General features: G+C 43.4%; 2 protein-coding genes across 10 annotated transcripts in view; one reads left to right on the top strand and one right to left on the bottom strand.

Annotated features, from left to right (window-relative positions):
- The window catches only part of TTC7A (tetratricopeptide repeat domain 7A), a 185,641-nt gene extending 170,526 nt beyond the window's left edge, over nucleotides 1-15,115 (bottom strand). For 5 of the 8 annotated variants that reach the window (XM_030036155.1, XM_030036156.1, XM_030036158.2 and 2 more), the window contains exons 1-3: nucleotides 14,904-15,115; nucleotides 12,062-12,225; nucleotides 10,254-10,422 (exon numbers count right to left, since the gene is read on the bottom strand). In XM_030036155.1, coding sequence (XP_029892015.1) covers nucleotides 10,254-10,422; nucleotides 12,062-12,225; nucleotides 14,904-15,069 — 499 coding nt within the window. In that variant the 5' untranslated portion in view covers nucleotides 15,070-15,115. Of the gene's footprint in view, nucleotides 1-9,466; nucleotides 9,524-10,253; nucleotides 10,423-12,061; nucleotides 12,226-12,902; nucleotides 12,981-14,903 lie in introns of those variants that run through there. The other 3 variants (XM_041128210.1, XM_030036162.1, XM_030036160.1) reach the window with 3 other exon arrangements.
- Nucleotides 15,116-16,286: 1,171 nt separating this feature from the next.
- MCFD2 (multiple coagulation factor deficiency 2, ER cargo receptor complex subunit) lies at nucleotides 16,287-20,875 on the top strand. 2 transcript variants are annotated; one of them, XM_030036164.2, is made up of 4 exons: nucleotides 16,287-16,423; nucleotides 17,220-17,365; nucleotides 18,095-18,254; nucleotides 19,428-20,875. In XM_030036164.2, the coding sequence occupies exons 2-4, from the start codon at nucleotides 17,226-17,228 to the stop codon at nucleotides 19,557-19,559; spliced, it is 432 nt and encodes a 143-aa protein (XP_029892024.1). In that variant the 5' UTR covers nucleotides 16,287-16,423; nucleotides 17,220-17,225; the 3' UTR covers nucleotides 19,560-20,875. The 2 variants fall into 2 exon arrangements, with proteins under 2 accessions (XP_029892024.1, XP_029892025.1); XM_030036165.2 differs by lacking the exon at nucleotides 16,287-16,423 and adding an exon at nucleotides 16,455-16,475.
- Nucleotides 20,876-21,102: the final 227 nt, after the last annotated feature.

The following is a 21,102-nucleotide window of genomic DNA, read 5'->3' as shown; positions in this document are numbered from 1 at the left end:
CACCTGGAATTGCGTGTGGAGAAGGGAGTGGAAGACTAACAAAACTTTACCATCACAGAAACCAAATCACATTAACAAAAGGAACAAGAAGTTATTTTCTTTTTCCACTTTCCAAATTTCAGTTATTTGCATTTAGTGGCCTGCAGCTAACTCTCCTCAGAAGTCTAAAGTCACACCCATGCTGGATTTGTGCAAAGCAGATTGTGCTAAACAAACTACTTCTAAAATGCAAACAGAACGAAAAGTAAACTATCCTATCCAACAGCAGAAAAGAGCTCATAGAGTGCAACAGCAAAGCCTAAGTGCACCAAGAATGCCAAGGCTGGGCTTGGCAACTCTTCCACATCCAAGCTGGAAAGTAGCGGCACCGACGCACACAATTCACCAACATGCAACAGCTTCAAAGTCATCACTGTCACAACAGGAAAGCAACTCCAAACTCTTAAATTTCTATTCTGAAAACCCAAATAAGACATACTAATACCAGGCCCTTTGTAGATGCTGATGTCTTGATAAAACCGGGGCTTTTGCCTATCAGCTACTCTGATGCCAACATCAATAAACAGCATGCTTCCTGTCAAGCTGCGAGAATTGTGAAAACTAGAACTTTGCAGTGTACACCAGGTATAGAACAAAGTCTCTCTCTCTCTCTCTGATGTGGATTAACATTTAAAAGATGGAGCTTTTATAAAGCAAAAGGGAAAACAACTTCTGCCAACAAAATGCCTTACCCTCAGTTACTCAGTTCTTAATGTCATATTGTATCATATATCCTTGTGGCTGGGACTCAGTTTTTCTAATGCCCATGCAAGAAAATGAGTTTTATTATTTAGGCTCTGTTTAAAGGAACCCATCTCCCCACAGATCTCTATGCACAGAGAGATGAATCTCACCCCTTCTTAGTCATCAGAGAAGGATTCCAACAAAGGAATTTGTACCCTGTCCCTGACAGATCCTTTATTTAAAAAAAAAAAAAAAGCAAAGAAATTTTTTTTCCATTGCAGTTCTACTTAGTCACAGCAGCAGCTGAAAATACTGATGAAAGTAACCTCACTGACTAGCTGCTAGTAGAAGAAACAGCAGTTAAGGAATAGGAGACTATTGCAAGCCAATATATCATATCAAAAGCAACATATAGGTTAACACAGCTGCACACTGCCAAGTGTCAATCATACTCATGAAGCCCATTATCAACCAAGAGCAACATATTTGTACGAAAAAAGTGTAAGCAAAGTTTTAGATAATTTTTCCCTCAACTGTCACCCAAGCCTATGCTTTTCTCTTCTTAACTTTGTGCCCAGTATAATTCTGGCTCTTCAGGATCAACAAACTTTCCTAAAGACTACAAGGAATGCTGGTGGTGTCTTTAGGAAAGTCTTATTTGCCCTCCTAAACACTACAAGGAATTCAAGCACCTCAACCAGCATTGTTGCTTCCAAGGTAGGAAGTTCCAGACAGTAGTGAATTGGGACCCCAGGGAAGTCAGCAAACTTTAAAATAACAACCCTCCTGGTTTAAACAGGATGATTAGAGTAAAGAAGATTTAAACTTTCAAGAAAAGCCTACAGGAAGCATGCCATAATGTCAACAGTGCCTAAACAACATCATAATCAACACTGAAACTAATGGGGAGAGGTAGGGAAAGAATTCAGGCTCTTAGGATTTTCCCTGCCCCTTACAACCTACTGCCCATTTCTGCTAAATGGGTACACTATAGCACGTTGCCTCCATGTCAGTCAGTAGTAGCAAAGCAGGCAGGACGAAAACTCAGCTTTTTATGGGAGAGTCAGTTGTGCTGGGAGGAGGGGAGGAAGAGCTGAGTTCCCTCTTTTTTTACCACTAGCAGATCTGGATATTTTCCTTGTAGTCATGTGGCTACTGAACAGTAATACAGAAATGGATCATCTTTATCTTGGCATGCGCAATTACAGCATGCTTTTACCTTCCCCCATTAGTGCCCAGAGAGGACATAAAGAACATTACTTATTTGAACGTGGAAAAAATGCCATCAACCTTCCATTAATCCATTTCCTACACTTGTCTCAGTTGACAGGACAAGGTATGTCCATACATAGTAAGATCCACACACACTATCTCTTTCTAGGTATTACATCAAAGTTTTTCTTAGAGAACTTCAAGAACTCTTAAAAATCAGCCTGTAGAAAAGATCCCAAGCATAAGAGTATGCATAACCACAGGGAGGGTTTTTTGGCATCCAAGAGGCAGAATAGCATTCCTAACACTCGTCTGCAAAAAGGATAACACACCTTGCAAAATGTTATGCCCTCTGAAATGAGGAGCAGTCTCAGAAAATGCACATGTAGCCTGCTAACAGGTTTGTAAAACATGACCTGAATTAAAAATGCTTCTTGCAAAAAAAAGTTAGAAGTGTAAACTCATTTTCAAAAGAAGATTACAAAGAAATTACGACCCTGCAAAGCTACATAATGTTTCCAAACTCAGTTTATCTGTACTTGGAATTGTTCAAACTACTGGCACTCAAAATCATTCCACACAGTCTGTATTCCAGTACACTCCAGTACACAGTACCAGTTTTGGTACTGACATCTCACTTACCAACAACTAAGTGGACAAAAATCTCATCCCAGAGAAGCTAACTGGAAACTCTTCTTTCAAAACGACTCTATTTAAAAGTAAGGCTGTGTAAGTTAAGCCCATAACACACAATAACCCATTAACATTATTTGAATGGAATATATCCTTGCACTATGGGATCAGTAGCATTCAGTAAAAAAAATTGAACTGGAGAAGTTAGTGGCTTAGGAACTGAAATAAGAGTTTGATGAAGTACTGAAATGAGTCTTTAAAACAGAGGTGCTCTCTTCCAGGGAGAGGGAAAAAAAAAAACAAAAAAAAACCCACACAAGAAAAAACCCACCTTTCTTTCTCCCTTTCAGTTCTCTCCACTAATTTAGTTCAATGATTAGCTTTTCAAAGCTGATGAACCAATAAAGCTTTGACTAAATAAAACCAAACAGGAAAGCTTATTTTTCCCATTTTAATCTACAAATTAAAAAAAATACACACATGACAAGAAATTTACCAGTTTCAACACGTACCAGAAACATTGAGTTAAAACACTCTCTGTAGCAAATGAAATTCATTTGTTTAACTTAAAAGATTTTCTTAATCAAATTCTTTCAAGAGAGGAGGAAAAAGTAGATTTTTGCAATAAAGCTACCTTTAACTGTACATTTTATTCTAATTTCCAAACAAATGCAGCTGAATACAAATCTCACCTAGGAAATTATCAGAAAATGAATGACACCAAGCAAATGTCAAAATTAAAGGCTCCATTGAAGTGTGTGAACAAGTGGGTGATAATCCTCTGATTAGCTAGAATGAACAATTTAATACCAGACTTGTGTTTGCTGAATGCAAACCTACATGTTTTAAGAGTTCTGCAAATCAACAAAATAAAAAATTAATTAAGCAGCACAAGCACAAAGGAAGTTTAAAATACATTATTCAAGTTTTGAGGCTTCAGTTGGTCAACTTAAAATCATGACTACAACCAAACAGGTAGTTTTCAAACCAGCCAAGTAAAAGGCTCACCATTTTCCTTTTAGGACACCACCATAACCTCCAAACAACCACTTCCAGCATTACAAACCCATGACAAAGATTTCACATGGGGAGAAAGCAGAACAATATACTTCCAAGCAATACCGACCACATTATCATCAAAGTTTTAAAAGATACAACCATAAGAGAGGAACAGGAAAACATGTAAGCTCAGCAATTTGTCCTAAAAATTAACAAAACCCAAACCAAACCAAAAACCCCTAAAAACCCACAACGAGCTGGACTGAACCCAGAACCCTGGTTGCACACTCCAGGCTGTTTATCAAGGTCAGGAAAAACCCTCACATGGTGGATTCAGGGTTTGGCTTTCAGCAATAGCATTCACAGCTCTTAGGAGGGCTTTAAAGACCAGTGGCTCAATCCAGCAGAGTTTGTCTCATGATCTTACATTTTTTCAGAAGTGTCACACTACAGATCTTAAACAACTTTAATGACTTAAATGGGCTCAAGAACAAAATAAAAATTGCTCCAAGCCACTGAACTAACAGAGTCTCATTTCCTTGTACGTGTCACTTATGGTTGGACTTGTTATACCAAAACGCAGACTACGATCAAGGCTTCTTACACAGACACAGTATCACCTTATTCTCTTCCACATGGATTTTTCTAGACCTAAAAAGGCCGACCTTACAATGCAGCCTTTTGATTCAATGGATCCCTTTTCTAAAGTGTTAAAAAAAAAATTTTTAGAAACGAATTTACAAGGGATTCATTTCACCCATCTTTAGACACCCACAAACAAGTTAGTCCACAACCTCCTCTCACAGTTGCCAAAGAGGAGGCTGTATTGTACAATACCATGCACTTCATCCATGTCATACACCATTTGAAGAGGTGATTAATCACCCCAGAACTGCCAAATTCTGACTGTATAGAGAGTTCAGACTGGAGCTGCACAAATTAAACCCATCCTGAGCTCAATGTGGCCAATAATAACACAAAAATTACTGCAGGATGAACTGGGAGAAAAGGATAAAAAAGGAGGCAGTGGGACTATTAAAGCTTTAACTCGCTAGAAAACCAGCTAGATACCATTTGCAATCCTATGTCATTGCTGCACAGATGCAGATAGCTACCTATCTCCAGACTACCCCACTCCAGGTCAAAGTAGTACAGTGCTTGGCCTGACAGCTGATCTGGTGAACACAGGGAGCTCCTCTGCACAGGGCTGCCTCACCTTGCAGCAGCTCTGATGCTACACATCCTGACTGCAAGCCAAAAACCTTCTCATTCATTACAAAGATAGGACCCACACGCCACATCAGCCCTGCCTGAGCTTTCATCACTCAGGCTGGCAACAGCCTCCCTCAATTAACACGGCTCTCAGCATGCTCTTACACAGCGCAGGAAAAAAGGCTGTGCAACAAACATTGCAACAACATAGGAGCCTTCCTACAAACTTGGAATTTAGGTATGCTGAAACCCTGACTAGAACTATACTGTGCTTTGCAAAGGTTAGGTTGTGACCTACCCTACTACTAGGAATATTTATCCACTGGTAGCAGAGATCTCTGCAGGGTTTCTGCAGCAAGCACAGACAGAGGGAAAACAATGGGCTCTGGCAGTTACACATGTTGGTCCAAAGTCTTTTTTACTTGCTTGTGTCAAATGGACAACACCAGGTAACAAAGCCACAATGTGTCCCAAGTGAATCAGAAGCAAAATAAGAGCTAGTTTGCTTACTCAGTACTGTTTTATGCAACAGACAAAACTGCGTGCATCATTGTGAACTAAGCAGAGGTTTTAAGGAGGAATTAACTTCACAGAGGATGGGGAGGAAGGAGACAAGTACAGACCAACCACCTATTAACTAACCATTGAGGTTAGTCATAGTGAAAAATCAAACTGTTGTCAGAGCTCCACTCACAGTGTACACATAACTTCTCTCCTCACAATGCAGGGATTTAGAAACAGGACAAGGAGAAGCAGCCAGTTGAGAATCATAGAATCATAGAATCATTTAGGTTGGAAAAGACCTTCAAGATCATCAAGTCCAACCATCATCCATGCCCACTAAACATGTTCTGGAGTACCTCGTCTACACGCTTTTTGAATACCTCCAGGGATGGTGACTCAACCACTTCCCTGGGAAGCCTACTCCAATGTCTGACAACCCTCCCAGTAAAGAAATTTTTCCTAATATCCAACCTAAACCTCCCTTGCCGCAACGCGAGACCATTTCCTCTTGTCCTATCTCCAGCCACCTGGCAGAAGAGACCAGCACCTACCTCACTACAACCCCCCTTCAGGTAGTTGTAGAGAGCAATAAGGTCTCCCCTCAGCCTCCTTTTCTCCAGGCTAAACAACCCCAGCTCCCTCAGCCGCTCCTCATAAGACTTGTGCTCCAGGCCCCTCACCAACTTGGTTGCCCTTCTCTGGACACGCTCCAGCAACTCAATGTCTTTCCTGTAGTGAGGGGCCCAAAACTGAACACAGTACTTGAGGTGGGGCCTCACCAGTGCTGAGTACAGGGGAACAATCACCTCCCTGCTCCTGCTGGCCACACTATTTCTGATGCAGGCCAGGATGCCGTTGGCCTTCTTGGCCACCTGGGCACACTGCTGGCTCATATTCAGCCGGCTGTCAACCAGCACCCCCAGGTCTTTCTCTGCTGGGCAGCTTTCCAGCCACTCTTCCCCAAGCCTGTAGCGCTGCATGGGGTTGTTTTGACCAAAGTGCAGGACCTGGCACTTGGCCTTGTGGAACTTCATACAATTGGCCTCAGCCCATCAATCCAGCCTGTCCAGATCTCTCTGTAGAGTCTCCCTACCCTCAAGCAGATCAACCCTGCCTCCCAACTTGGTATCGTCTGCAAACTTGCTGAGGGTGCACTCGATCCCCTCATCCAGATCATTGATAAAGATATTAAACAGAACTGGCCCCAATAGTGACCCCTGGGGAACACCACTTGTGACCCACCGCCAACTGGATTTAACTCCATTCACCACAACCCTCTGGGCTCATCCATCCATCCAGCTTTTCACCCAGCGAAAAGTACACTTGTCGAAGCCGTGAGCCGCCAGCTTCTCAAGGAGTATGCCATGATGAGAGACAGTGTCAAAGGCCTTGCTGAAGTCAAGGTAGATAACATCCACAGCCTTTCACTCATCCACTAGGTGGGTCACCTGGTCATAGAAGGAGATCAGGTTGGTCAAGCAGGACCTGCCTTTCGTAAACCCATGCTGACTGGGCCTGATCCCCTGCTTGTCCTGGACTTGCCATGTGAGTGCTCTCAAGACAAACTGTTCCATAATCTTCCCCAGTACCGAGGTCAGGCTGACAGGCCTGTAGTTCCCCGGATCCTCCCTCTGACCCTTCTTGTAAATGGGTGTCACATTGGCAAGCCTCCAGTCCTCTGGGACCTCCCCTGTTGACCCGGATTGGTGATAGATGATGGAGAGTGGAAGAGTTGTGCCCTCTCTGCCACTTCTCCTTTGACTTGTCAACTGCTCAAGTCCCTGCATTTATAAAGAACTTCAATGTTTACTGCTTGATACTCACCTTGGGTGGAAGTCTACTGAGCAAGGTAAGCAAGAAACTTTTTCCCTGTTCAACTTCTGCAGTCCAATCACAAGGGTGCAAATCCATATTGCTTCTTAGCATAATATGAACCTACTACATGCTATGGACCTTCAGAGGAAGACCCCAGAGATTTAGCTCAATGTCCAACCTTCAGTGTTTTGGAGCTCAAAAGGTGCTCTAAAAAAAGCAAACTCAGTTTTGCTGGTTCACATTTCATTTCTACCACTGATTTCACCTATGCAGCTCCTACCAGTGTATCCCATATCTTTCTCATTACATTTTTATTTGTTTCCAACTGCAAAAGGGTAAGTGTGAGTGCCTTCAATTTGACTCTTCTTTCTTCCATGACCTTTCCAGCATAATCCTGAGTGCTTGAGAACCTACACTGCCATGCTGCATATAGGCACAACCCAGCAGTACTACCTACACAAAACCAAAGTGGTTTCAAGTTCATACTAAATGAGACAAAGTTCTGGTGTTTAACTAATGCTGGGTGAACAGGAATATTCTATTAAACCAACAGCTTCCTCCCATTACTGAAAATGTGAATAAGAAATTAGGCGGGGAACCTAAGTTCTGCCTTGAAATAAAGACAGGACTGTGGCTTTTCTGGATTGCTGCTTAAATGATCCTTGCAAAAATTTTACTACCAGCTGTCCTGGTTTTGGCTGGGATAGCTAGCATAGTGTTGTGTTTTGGATTTAGTACAGAATAATGTTGATAACACACTGATGTTTTCAGTTGTTGCTAAGTAGTGTTTAGACTAAGTCAAGGATTTTTCAGCTTCTCATGCCCAGCCAGCAAGAAGGCTGGAGGGGCACAAGAAGTTGGGAGGGGACACAGCCAGGACAGCTGACCCAAACTGGCCAAAGGGATATTCTATAGCATGTGACAACATGCTCAGTATATAAACTGGGGGGAGTTGGCTGGGAGGGGCGGATTGCTGTTCAGGAACTGACTGGGGATTGGTTGGCAAATGGTAAGCAATTGCATTGTGCATCACTTGTTTTGTATATTCCAATTCTTTTATTATTATTATTGACATTTTTTAATTAATATTATTATTTCCTTCCTTTTCTGTCCTATTAAACTGTCTTTATCTCAGCCCATGAGTTTTACTTTTTTTTTTTCCAATTATCTCCCCCATTCCACTGCAGGGCAGGGAGTGAGTGAGTGGCTGCATGGTGCTTAGTTGCTGGCTGGGGTTAAACCATGACACCAGCGATGTTCAAGAGCGTCTTTAAAGAAGGTTTCAGCTTGCATAAGCAGCCAGTAGTTCAACCAAATGCAATAATATGGTATGGATCAACAGAATTTCTGCAGACATACCAAATGAAAACGGGGAATAAGAAAAATCTTTAGCATAAAGTATAAATGAATTTTAAATAATTCAACTCCATGCTGTTATTTGCCCTGCAGAGTTAGCCTGGACAGACATGGTTTGAAATTAAATTTTAAATCCACACCACTATTGCCGTAGTTATCTGTACAAATTTCTAACATTTAAGGGCTTACTTCTCTAAGACTGAGAAGTTGAACACATGGCATGGTGGAACAGTGATCATAGCAGTGAGTGCCCTCTCCAAACTCAGCTGGACAAGCTCCACTCTGCTAGACTTTCCTGTGTCAGAAACTTTAGTAGAACACCAAGTGACTTACTATACCCTTGATGTCTTGGCTAATCTGAAAATAATCATCATGGAGGACATAAAACTGTGGAACAGTAATACACAGAGGTTGCTCTGCAATGGCAGGGGCTCCTTACAGTTTACACACAAACACAGGGGCAACACAATATTTACATTCCGTGCTAAACCACATGGAAAAAGAAATTACAGCCTGATCCTCTGAGGCAAACACCTCCACCCTCAATACCTTCATATTCAATTGAGGCAGTGAATATCATAGAAGAGGCCTTACAGGAACAGTGTTATTCCATCGGTGCTCATGCATACCTTATCATTACACTCACACCTCACCAAGCGCCTTATCCAGTTCCCAGTGAGGACAGTGCATCTCCATCAGACTCTGGAGTGCACCAATACTTGCTCTCAAATACACTGCTATGAATGCACTGGCAGTTACTCACTCCTTTGCACTGTGCAAGTGTTAGCGTGAGTTACAAGTAAGTTAGTCCTGCTCCACAAAAGCTCATTATTGAAGCAGATTCAACCAGTGCCACAGAAAACAAAATCAAAACAAGCAAAGCAGCACAAACAGGTTTTCAAAAAAGCCGAATGACTGTGTGACATCATAAAACACCCAAATTATTATCAGTAATACTAGCAGCCCAGTCAAACAGTAATTTGGGTTGATTTGGTTTCACTCTGTTACATACCAGTTGAAGGTATCTGATCATCAGAGTTCTCATTCACCTAATTAGCTGGTGGACATGCTGAAAAGAGTAGAAAGCAGTAGATAGGTAGCAGTATTGAGCAACATTTATAAAGGAACTGAAAGCAAATGAAGTAGAAGTTTACTGATCTTTTTCCCCCCCAAGTCAAAAACTGACTAGGGTCTTCCTTTCCCCCACTCAAAAAGGAAATGCAATTTCACTACATGTAGAGGCAGTTTTTATTAGGATCTCTCAAACAGTGCAATGTCTGTAGAATTACAAGCGGGAGGAGAGATTCCTGTTTGTACATAAGGTCTGATACCGTGTGACATGCATTGCAAAAATATACTACCTGCTTTGAAAGCACATATTCTGTTAGTCCAGAGTTAAAAACTTGGAAACATCATCCTTGCTTAATTCACAGAAATCATTAAAATTTACAAGTAGATGAACTCTTTCTAAGAGAAAACACAGGCCCCAATTCAGCCAAGTGCTTGATTTAGATTTTCCCAAAATGGATAACGCAAGTTCAAGTGTGTTGCTGACTTACAGCCAACACTTACCACAAGATTTCCAATTTCAAGCTTGTCTTTAAAAGCCAGCCAAGTTTAAAAACCATGGACTAAGACTCCATAATGTCTTTAAGTTTAAACTACACACACCATACCCACTTGGATTTTCTAAAGCACACAACATTGCCCTAACTCTGCTCCAATCAAATCACTTGGAGAAAACCTTCAACTTCAACCTAAACAAAGCATACTTCAAATATGCATATGTGGTCCTTTACCTTTAATAACAAAGGCTTCAGTTACCAAACGCAGCATGTACAGAGGTTCACCTTTTGTTGAGAGATCATCAATTCCTGCTCTTGCATACATGCTGATGGCATCTCTGTAGGATCCCTCCACATAATGAAGCTTTCCTAGGATCAGCATAGCTTCTGTCATATACTTAGGCTGAAATGGAGCAGGGAGAGGAAAAGAGTGTTTACATGGTAAAATACCAGACAGCAAGACAAACAAAAATTCAAAACAAATTAAGCAGATTCATAATGCTTTCCTCTCAATGTTGCTAGCTCCACAGGCCAGAGTAGAAAGGATTTAAGTGTCTAGACATCTTAGGGCTATGCTCATGAGAGCAGCAGGCAACAAAGGTCAGGCAACTACTTTGGAGTTCAGTTTGGAAACACACAGCTTAAAAGCCACCTCAGCTGACCTACTCTATTGATTCACCAGCCATAGACAGCAGATAAAAGTCTGGCATTGTCATAACTACCTACATACACACCAAGAAAATCCCCTGCTTTTAAGCTAGGCAGAAAGCATCACTTTTTAGTCAAGTGCTCCCCTCTCCTCTATACATTTAATTAAAGAGCGAGAAAGCTCCCAAAATTTAAGTTATCAAAGAATTTTCAGGCAACAGTAGAAAAACAGAAAGCATGCTTGCTATTTCCAAGATTTGTTTCATTTCTTAAGGATTGAAAACATGCATACAAATCTGTGTAACAAAAAAATCTCAGTAAAATACAACTGTTCAGACCCTTTTTATGCTTTGGAAAGCATGAAAAGGTTCCCAAGCCTTCACATTCATTTTTTTTCATACATGCAGTCAACACAAGGTCAATGCTGCATGAGTAGCCAAGTCACCATGAACAAAGAAATAGTAATGGCAATTCATGCAGCCAAACTTAACACCGAGACCTGGAAGAATTCAGTGGTTCTGGCTGTCACTGGGGCTAAACTATAAAGAAAGAGGGTTTGATGGACTCCCCTTCCTTCCCCCCTCCTTTTTACTTTTTAAATAAACCAACTTTCAAGAAGTTAAGAGCAAGGAAATCCCCCAGAAAAGCCACTGCACACCTGCTCCCTGGAAATTAACACGAAAAACATGTGTAACAAGAAAAACAAGTGTAACATACACTTCCAAGCTAACTAGCCTGTAAGTTTCAGCACTAAAAGTAATACAAGTCTAGAACAGGCTGTTGTAATTCTTCATCTTTTTAAAGCAAGTTATGCAACTGTGTGTCCAAGGACACCAACACAGCAGCAGCCACTCTGCAGCTGAGTTGACAGGCAGCTACCAACCACACACCCAGACCACAAAATAAAATAAAAGCATAACTTCGCATAACTTCTCTGGCAGAGACTGAAAGCAATGGAAGGCTGTAATCCTGGACTCACACCACAACCATAAGTGCCTGACAGCAGCTTGCAGCACATTTTACCTCTGATCTGGAACTGACCAGGTGTACACAATTCCTCAGACCAGGAGCAGTAGGTCACTCTGCTGTGCTAGCCTGATAGCACTGTTATGTGGCCATGCCTCACCACCCCAGAGAATTCCTAAATATTTATCCTGCTTCTTTCTAATAAAAAAATAAACAGAATATATACTTGTAGTACATAATTTGTTTGCATATGAAAAAGCAAGTCTCCCAACAGAAGATGCTGCAAGGAGGTATTGAATTACTAGTCCATTAGTAATACCTAAAAATACAGGGACATGAACAGGCAACACCGACACCATGTATCAGACTAATAATCATATGAAAGAAGCATCCAGTTGGTAGGCATTATGACCACAGAGCCTACTTACTCGTAGCTTTCCTCTGCTTAAGATATTGGTCAGATACTGTTTAGCTTCACTCAGTTTTGGCTCATTCTTCTCTGTCAGTGGAATGGAGTCCTTCAGTTTGGCAAACTTTTCCTTCAAACATTCTTCCAGCAGAGCCTCTGCAAGCAGCATACTCCCGTAGTCCTCTGAAAGCACATACCAACCAACAAGAAACATCACTTAATGCCATACTGCTGATAAATAACATTACAAAAACAAAACACACCTTTGAGACACAGAAACAGTAACTCAGAAAAAAGTTACATTAACTTCTAGGTATTGGAAACAGTATGTTTCCTATGAAAAACTGAAACATTTCCTTTTAACTTAAAGATTTTCCCTAATGAATCCTTTAATTTTGACAGCACAGTTCATTCTTGTGTTGTCACTAATATAACAGTTAAGAATTTTCATTACAAAACTTACTTTCAAAAGTATAAGACCAATCTTGGCAAATGTTTAAGTGCATGCTTTAGATTTACAAATGTGCAAGCATGAAATACATGCTTTGGACTACACATAAGCTATGAATTTCACTGCAGAACAGTAACCACATCAGAATTTTTTAAGATTTTCCTGAAAATTCACAGAAAAAAGTAAAAATAGAGAATTCAGACACATTCTACACATCTATTACTAAAGATACAGAAGGCTTGATCCAATGACATAACTAACATGCCACATAAAATTCTTTTTACATTAAAATCCATTCCTGTTCACAGTTCCACAGAAGCAAAACTCAAACATAGGTAGTAGCACTGGATACAGCACGACGGATCATGCGATGTTGCAATCATGTGCTGGAAAAAAAAAAAATTTTCACCTGGAGTTCCTGCATGATGGGTCCAGTTCTGCAGTTCATTTATTCATAAAAGTAGTACCTCAGTCAGCGGACTAGTGGGTCAAGCAGGGTAAGAAATTCTTCATAAATCAAAGAGCCAAGCCCTACGTTTCGTATATATTTCACATTTCAAAGTCTGAAATTCTACAATGCAGGAAACACAATAGTGTATATATTTCTCTACTTTCAGTCCATGGGACAACTTATGCATACTTACTACCTGTACATTACATACAGCATTAATAATCAACTTGTGGGGGGTTTTTTTGTTTTAGATTTTTTGTTGTTGTGGCTTAAGTGTTCAGCTGCATATTGAATTACAACCATAGATCTTCCTGTGCAATTGCAGGTCTACAACTAACTTGCATAAACAAAGTATAGGTGCATAAAAAGGGAAGTATATATGTTCAAGTATATTTCCCCCCTCAACCTTGCATGCAATCATTTCTACACAACACTGAAGAGCTTTCAGGTAATCACTAATCTCTCAACCAAACTTAAGGAATTACACAAGACCATATATCATTAAGAAATAAATGTACAGAATCTCTCAAAGCCAATACCACCATTAAAAAAATCCCATCCAGACACACTATTGTTTCTAGAAACACAAAACTGTAGCTAGTCCCTTGCGGAAGAAAAGTTCTGTAGCAATAACAAAGCATTACTCTTTCATAACTAGCAAGTTATGATGACATAGCAGCAAATTAACAAATGTTTTTACAGCAATCATACTGTTATGCCTCTTAATTACAAGGGAACAAACTAATACGAACTCTTCAACTATTAATACCCCCAAACTGCATGATGATCTCTGCACCTGGGAAGCGCTGCTGAAACCTGACGAAAGTTCAAAGGTTGGCCATGCGGTTCTCAACACAGTGTTCAATCTGCATCATGTACACACTTGGAAAGCCTCATAAATAAACATGTATTAAGCTACCAACATCTTCCCCCACCATGCTTTCCCACTCTGAAGTTTATTGCACCCCAGTAAGCTTCAATTAACTCTAGGGCCATATCCTAGAAACACTCCTCTAAAGTGTGTTTATTCATAGAAATAGCTCCTCTGACTTCAGCAGCAGAACGTCTTGTACCAGTGCGGTGGCTAGGTTCAGGTCCTCTTCACAACTTACTGTTGTTGACTACAGACACAGAATTTTATATTTCTAAGTTAGGCTGCCTCACTTCTCACAAGCCATTTCATTTAAAAAGAAGCAAAGTACTGTGTCGTAACAGGAAAAAAAGAATACATTTACTATTTATGAAAGCTGTCTTACATGTGAAAGGATACTTGGATGAGCCCAAGCCTTTAAATAAAGCAATCCCCTTCAGAAATGGGAGGGAGATAATAGAAGGGCATCCATAACAGAGTAGGGACAGGGCAAGAGGGAATCAGCATCACACGTATTGAGAAGTTGAAGAGAGATATTTCCAAACACGGAAGATTTCGGTCGGTAGCCTGGCCGCAGCCCAGCCGAGCTTGTTAAATTAAAGGCAGGCACCGAGCACAGCAGCCGCCACCCGCGTCCAGGTGCTTATCGAGGCGAGGGCAACATCCCAAACGTACAGAAGCCACCGAGCAAGCGCTGCTGCCCCTTACTCCCACTGAGAGCCCCAAGCAGTGCATTGCTCCTCGCAGCCCGAGGGGCTCGGAAGCGCTGACATGAAGCACAGAGTTATCTCCCTGAACGCCGTTTCCTGGGCTCCCGCCGCCTCTCCTAGGCATCCCTCCCTCCCGCCGCCAGGCCGGGGCGCCTACAGGGGACACCGGGCGACGCCCCGCTCCCTCCGCCGCCACCCCGGCGTTCCCCAGCCCTCTCCCGCAACCCCGGCAGACGGAGCAGCCGCAGCTCCCGCCCACGTCAGCCCACCAGGCCGCGAGTGCCGAGCCCCGGGCAGCGGCACGGAGCGACAAGCCGGCCCCGCCGCCGCCCCACGCCCGGGCGGTCCGGTAACGGCAGCCGCCCCGCCGCCGCTTACCCGCGTCCTGCGCGCACCCCGCCGCCGCCGCCACCTTGCGCGGGGGCCGCGCCAGCGGCAGCAGCTGCTGGGCCAGGTGTCGGAGCTGCCCCCAGTGCCCCTCCGCCCGGCACCGCTCGATCTCCCCCTCCAGCTTCACGTGCGACTGCGAGCCCTTGGCCGCCATCTTAGCGCCGCGTCGGGCCCGCCTCGCCCCGCCCGGCGGGGAGTCCCCAGCGGCAGCGCCCGGGAAGCGCCTGCTGCATGTGCGGGGCCACGGTTCCGGCCGGGCGGACAGGCGGCCCCGGCCCCGCCCGGTGCCCGGCGGGTCGTGCGCGGGCGGGGCGACTCCCTGCCCGAGGCCTGCGACGGGGGACTGGGGCTCCTTTACGGCCGCCCCTCCCTGCCGCCTCTCACTTGACGCCCGGGCCGGAGAGCGGTGCCCCAACGCGTGTCCCGGCATCGCGGCCCACCGGGGGCACCGCGCCTACCCAACTGCCCTGGGCCTGCCACACACAGCGGGTCCGTGGCGCCCGAGGAAGGCGGGCATCACCCCTGTGGTGGTGCGTTTGCTGACCTGCTACTGAGGCCCCAGGACTCCCTTCCTCGGCGGGAAGGGCCAGGGGTGCAGTCCCTTACCAAGGCCCTCGGAAGTCACCTAAACCTCAGACCTCTTCTGCCAGCAGCTCCCGACAGCCACCGCCCCCCTTCCATAGCGACTTCAGCACGGAGTAAACAGCTAGCGCCTGAGGCCTGAGTAACGAGCCAAAAGCCCACTTTGCTTTCCGAGGTTGGAGTTTGCTCCGAGGGTTATGACCTCGAGAGGCGAAAGCCACTGCTGTTCCAACATCAGGTATAAAAATAACGAGACCTTTGACGGTTGGTGAGAGGGGGAAGCAAAGAGAATGAACAGTTTATAAACTACAGAGGGTAACGGCGCTGCGTTCCCAAAAGAGCAGTGGGGCAGGAGAAGCACAGCTGGTCCTTTGTGGAAGGGGCTGGTGAGAGGTCCCAAGGGAACTGTACAGAGCAGGGGCGGCCAGGGACAGCCCCATGAGTGGGCACCACGCTGGGCTTACACTGCCCCTTCCCACTGCCCCCCTTCCTCTCGGCTTCGCCGGAAGCACCCGCCCTCCGCCCGGGTCTTCGCTGGTTGGACCCTCCCGGTGCGTCGCTTCGAAGCGGGGTTCTCCTCACCGGAGGCCGGTAAGCGGTTCTCGCAGGCGACCGGCGCCCCCGCGCGCCCACCTCAACGGCCGCGCCCGGGGCCCCGCCCCGCCCCGCGCTGGGTGGGGCGCTCCACCTGCCCCTCAGCGAGGTCTCCACGTGGAATTCCAGGAGCGGTGACGTAGTCCTCGCTCGGCGGAAAGGTGCAGCCAATGGACGAGAAGAGGAGGCGGGGCGGGGCGGGAGCGCGGCGCGTGCGTCGGGTCAAAGGTGACGCCGGGGATGGTGGCTGCCCTGCACCGAGCTCGGCTCCACCTGCCCGTGACGCGGAGCCCGCGGGAGGGACGGCCGGCGTGGCGGCGGTTCGCCGGAGGGTGCGTAGCCTGGCGGTGGTGTGGCCCCTTCGCCCGCTGAGGCTGGAGCGGGGTGTGTTGCGGGGGGGCGGCGGGCCCACCCTCCTCTCGCTGCGGCGAGGGTTTCCCCGGGGGACCTGCCAGGCGGGGAGCCGCGGGTGGGAGGCGGGCGGCCAGCGCGGTGCTAGCTGTCGGGACCTCCGTGCCGAGCCGGTTGCAAACCGGGGGTTGCTTTAGCGGGCGCTGCTGGAGGTGGGAGAGAAAGAGGGAAGCCGAACCCAACGATCGGCTCCTTTGCTCGCCGGGGTAGGGCACTCCGCTCCACTCGCCTCGCCGAAGGGCGTTAGCGTTTCACTTGCCTGTGAAGTAAGCGCTGCACTGACTGTTGCGTTTTTAAAGTTGTACGTTATTTAGGGTACGCAGTCTTAATAGATCTACTAATTAGATGTAGCCCCTTTGATACCGTAAGCGTCCTTTGCTCCCATTGCTGTGGGGCAGGTCTGCCTGAAGCTGGCGTGGTTGGTTTGGACGCTGTATGAAGACTTGAGCATGGCTAAAGGGTGCACGTTTGCTGCATGAAAAAAAAGTCATTCTCTGAAAATTACTGCATACTTCCTTGAAATAGGGACCCTCATAGAATTTCTTAATTGGAGCTCTCTGGTCTTCTGCTTGCCAAGTGCTTGAAATGAAGCGGGTTCTTCTATTCTAGAACTTAGAGGGGTTATTTCTAAGCACTCTGTATATCTGCTGAAAGTAGATTGTATTTTTCATCTGTTTTTTTTGGGGGGGGGGGGGGGGAATGTTTTCCTTTTTGTAGGAGATCATGATGGCCCAAAGGAGTAGAATACATTTGCTGTTCTGCTTTCTGGCTGCGTTCTTCATCTCTGCCCTAGCTGAGGAACACATAGGAGAGAGTCAACATGCAAATATTCGCCTTGATAAGAACTTGGTACAAGATAAAGAGTATGTGTTCCATGTTCTAAAAATGTAAACTTTACTTCTTAATGATTTGCTTATCTCCTAAGTCTTGTTACATGAGTTGGACTTAAGCCTAGGGCACCTTTTTTTCTCAGCGTGTTGTATGACTAGCTGGAGTCAGATATGAGATATGCTTGCTCAGTAAGTTTGTAGAGATACTAGACCTAGAAAGGTCTCTCTGGAGCCTTTAGCCCTACTCATGCCATAAAGAGTTTCTTACAGGAATCCTGCTTACCTAGATCAACATACTTTAGGCAAAATCATACTCTGAACAGGTAGTGAGAGGTTTTTTTTCTCATTTGCTTCTTCATACAGACAGAACAGTGGTAGCTGCAAATAAAACTCCCTATAATACTTCATGTTTGACTGGGAAAGATCTTCCTTCAGTTCCTGTGCTTTGGAAGGCAGCCAAAAGGAGCTTTTGGGCACTGCTTCAGTTGTTTTGATAGCCTGCTAAGTAGGCCAGAAGAAACAGAAATAGCTATCAAAGGTATTAGAGGCCACTACAGCACCTGTAAGAAACAACCTTTGTGCCCCCTTTATCTTAGTATAAAACTGTAGCTTTTGGTTGCCCTGGTTGGCCAGGGTGCTTTTAGAGATACAATATTTCCTGTGTACTTGACTGTTTGATCAGAGACTACATTTGATGTAAACAGAACATCAAATATTAACTGATGGATATGTTGTGGGGTTTGGTTTTTTTTTTCCTCTTAGCCACATCATGGAACATTTAGAAGGTGTTATTGAGAAACCAGAATCTGAGATGTCTCCACAAGAGTTGCAGCTTCATTACTTCAAAATGCATGATTATGATGGCAATAATTTGTTAGATGGGTTAGAGCTTGCTACTGCTATATCACACGTCCACAAAGAGGTAGGTGGAATTTTGTAACAGCATGTGTGTTTGGAAACAGTTCTGACTCGGTAAAAGCAGCTGACAATAGAGTGGAACAGTTACAATACATCTTGATTGGAGTTACAGTTTTGCCTGAAAATGAGATTATTTTTCCCCCTGATAGTTTTGGTTTGATTTATAAATGTGCTAGCTTTATCACAGCTTTTCATGTCACATTGCAGTCTTCAAGAAGTCTCCATTGTAGTGTAGATGTTAGAGTGAGGAAGGACTGTAGAGTGAAAATTATTTGACAGAGGGGATACAGAGGCAGGGATGGGGAGAAAGGGAAATTATCCAAAATATGATAATGCTCATGAAGGTTTGTAGAAATAGCATGTGATACCATGCTGTTCGAGGTTTTAAGGCTGCTGTTTTCAACTCCAGACTGTTACTGCTGTGGTTACACAAACTGCTAAGAGACCTTTTGTACAGAAGTAGTGTTAGAAGAACCAGTTGCAGTCTGCCGCCTTCTAAACACAAATTCTCTTTCCAGTTAGGAACATTTAAGGACAAAGTAGGAGGATAAAATCATTATGAAGACGATACTAACACATTATCTTGTACTGACCTTTTGGAAGTCACAATTCAGAATAGCATAACTTCCTGCATACAGCTGTGGCAAAAAATACCTAGCCGAGAACAGAATAATGACTTGCTGTTTCTTGTGCAGAGGCACCTCTTTGTATTCCCCTTTGCTTGTAAGGGGTGTTACTAAGAATTTTACTGACATTAAGCTACAGTGCTGGATTTTTTCACTACTCTGTTACTGTCAAGCTCTGCATTTTGCAAGGAAGATGTTTCTGTACTGTATAGAAACTATAATGTCTATATGACATCAAGATCCAAATTAAGAATACATCTGTTAGATTATTCTCCATCATTATACACTGCGCTATTCAGGTTTTAGAACTTTTGGCTAAGGATATTAACTGGATACAGAGGGCTTGTTCTGAAGTTCAGAGATCTTGGTCTTCGTAGCTTGTGCCTAGTGAAAGTTGCTTATATTGGTATAAATGATTACGTAAAACTTAGTGCCAAATTAGGCACCAAATGTGAATAGCTTAACAAAAAATTATCTGTCAGTAATCTGTTGTTATGTGCCACTAGATGGGAAACACTGCTAAACTGTTTGATGTGGTTTTGTTTTTGTAGGAAGGTGGTGAGCATACCCAGGCAATGAAAGAAGAAGAGCTGATTAGTCTAATAGATGATGTCTTAAGAGATGATGATAAGAACAATGATGGATACATTGACTATGCAGAATTTGCAAAATCACTGGAATAAGGTTTTGCAGGGGGCTTATTTCTCCTTCTAACTACGTGGAAATGTGAACCAGTATAATGTGATTCATTACTGTCTCATATCAACCTCTGTGCTGTGAGAAGGAGAGGTGTGTACCACTTCCAGCTGAATTTATTTGAAAGTTGTATGTGTTAAGAGACTGGCTAACTCAGAGCGAGAGTGATGTTTGACTAAAGGTAGCTACACCATTTGAATCTTGAAGCATGGAAGCGTCAATGGTACTCATATAGGGTACAGCTGGCAAACTCTTAAGTAGCTGTGTATGAATATTAAATAGATCGTGTACAATCTAAATTTCAGGTTTTCTGTCATTGGGTTATATAGTACTTGTTTGCTTACATCTTCTATTTAAACTTATAAAATACATAGAAAGCAAGAAAAGATTACTGCATATAGTTGTATTTCAAGGATAAATGTCCTTACCTTCCCACTAATTGCAAAGGAAATTTGCATATGAGTACAGGTGCTTGAAACAGCAATTGTAGAAGAAAAGCGTTTGAATGTGGTTTATGTTTGAGGTCCACATGATACCATATGGACTTTAACACAGTCTTTGAAGAAATTGAGTATTTTTAAATATATGTACTTCCTAGCATACCCTTACATTTTACATAAATATACATGTGTCTTTAAATTTCTTCTTGTCCTTCACAGTTTTACTTTTTATATCTTAACTGATGTTTTCCTTTACCTTCCATGGTGTTTTCTTAAGAAAATGAAAGTATTTTTATTACATTTATATGTTGTATTAATGCTGTATAGCATTTACTAGAGTAGCTTCTGCTATCTTGTTTTGAAGGTCACATTAACAGTAAACCAGTTTGATATAAAAGCTTCTGTTCAATTTGGTTTTTACAGTATTAGCCAGCAGGATAATCTGAGTGGGCAAGTAATGCTGTCTTGTTAAGGTTTAAGTTCATATTCCTTGACACTTAAGTTAACGGTATTACTTTCAGGACGTATTTCATAACTAACAGTTTCAAGATACTTGAGTGTTTGCCAATAAACATGGTTCTAGGAATGTTTTCACTGTCTTGACTCAATACTTGATAAATCAAGCAGTTAGAGAAGTGTTGTATTGCTGTGTTATGATATTTGGTGACTCTAAAACATAACTGAAATCTTAAATTGCATTCCATCATTATCCATTAATAGAGAATCTAAATGTTAGTGTATTTCTGTAAAACGTATGAAGAGCTATTTTCTGTACAAAATTATTCTTATACAAGAGAAACACATTTGTAAAAGAAATTATCTCCTCTGTTTAAATGTTTGTGCAATGAAGCCTGAGCATTGGACTTTTTTTCTTGTACTAATTACTTATTTTGATACCTTTTGTGGCCAGGGTTGTGCTGGTTGTACAAGCAGTAAAAATAAGTTGGGGTTCATGCACTCTGGAGCCAGACACGCAAGGCTGGAAGTCCTAGTGAGAAACGTACCTAATTTTCTGATGTATTTTTAAGCCCATCTCTGTTACTAGCAGTCATCTTAAAAGAAAGTTCTTTCAGTTAAATCATTTTTTAAA

This window comes from Aquila chrysaetos, chromosome 13 (genome assembly GCF_900496995.4).
Source record: "Aquila chrysaetos chrysaetos chromosome 13, bAquChr1.4, whole genome shotgun sequence".
Taxonomy (NCBI): Eukaryota; Metazoa; Chordata; class Aves; order Accipitriformes; family Accipitridae; genus Aquila; species Aquila chrysaetos.
Note: the sequence above shows the minus strand (reverse complement) of the source record. Positions and strands in the feature narration are given on the sequence as shown.

Excerpts from the sequence above, each read along its gene's own strand:
- MCFD2 (XM_030036164.2), top strand. The coding sequence starts at position 17,226 with ATGATGGCCCAAAGGAGTAGAATACATTTGCTGTTCTGCTTTCTGGCT. Across the intron at positions 17,366-18,094 it reads AACTTGGTACAAGATAAAGA|CCACATCATGGAACATTTAG; the intron begins GTATGTGTTCCA and ends TTTTCCTCTTAG. Across the intron at positions 18,255-19,427 it reads TATCACACGTCCACAAAGAG|GAAGGTGGTGAGCATACCCA; the intron begins GTAGGTGGAATT and ends TTGTTTTTGTAG.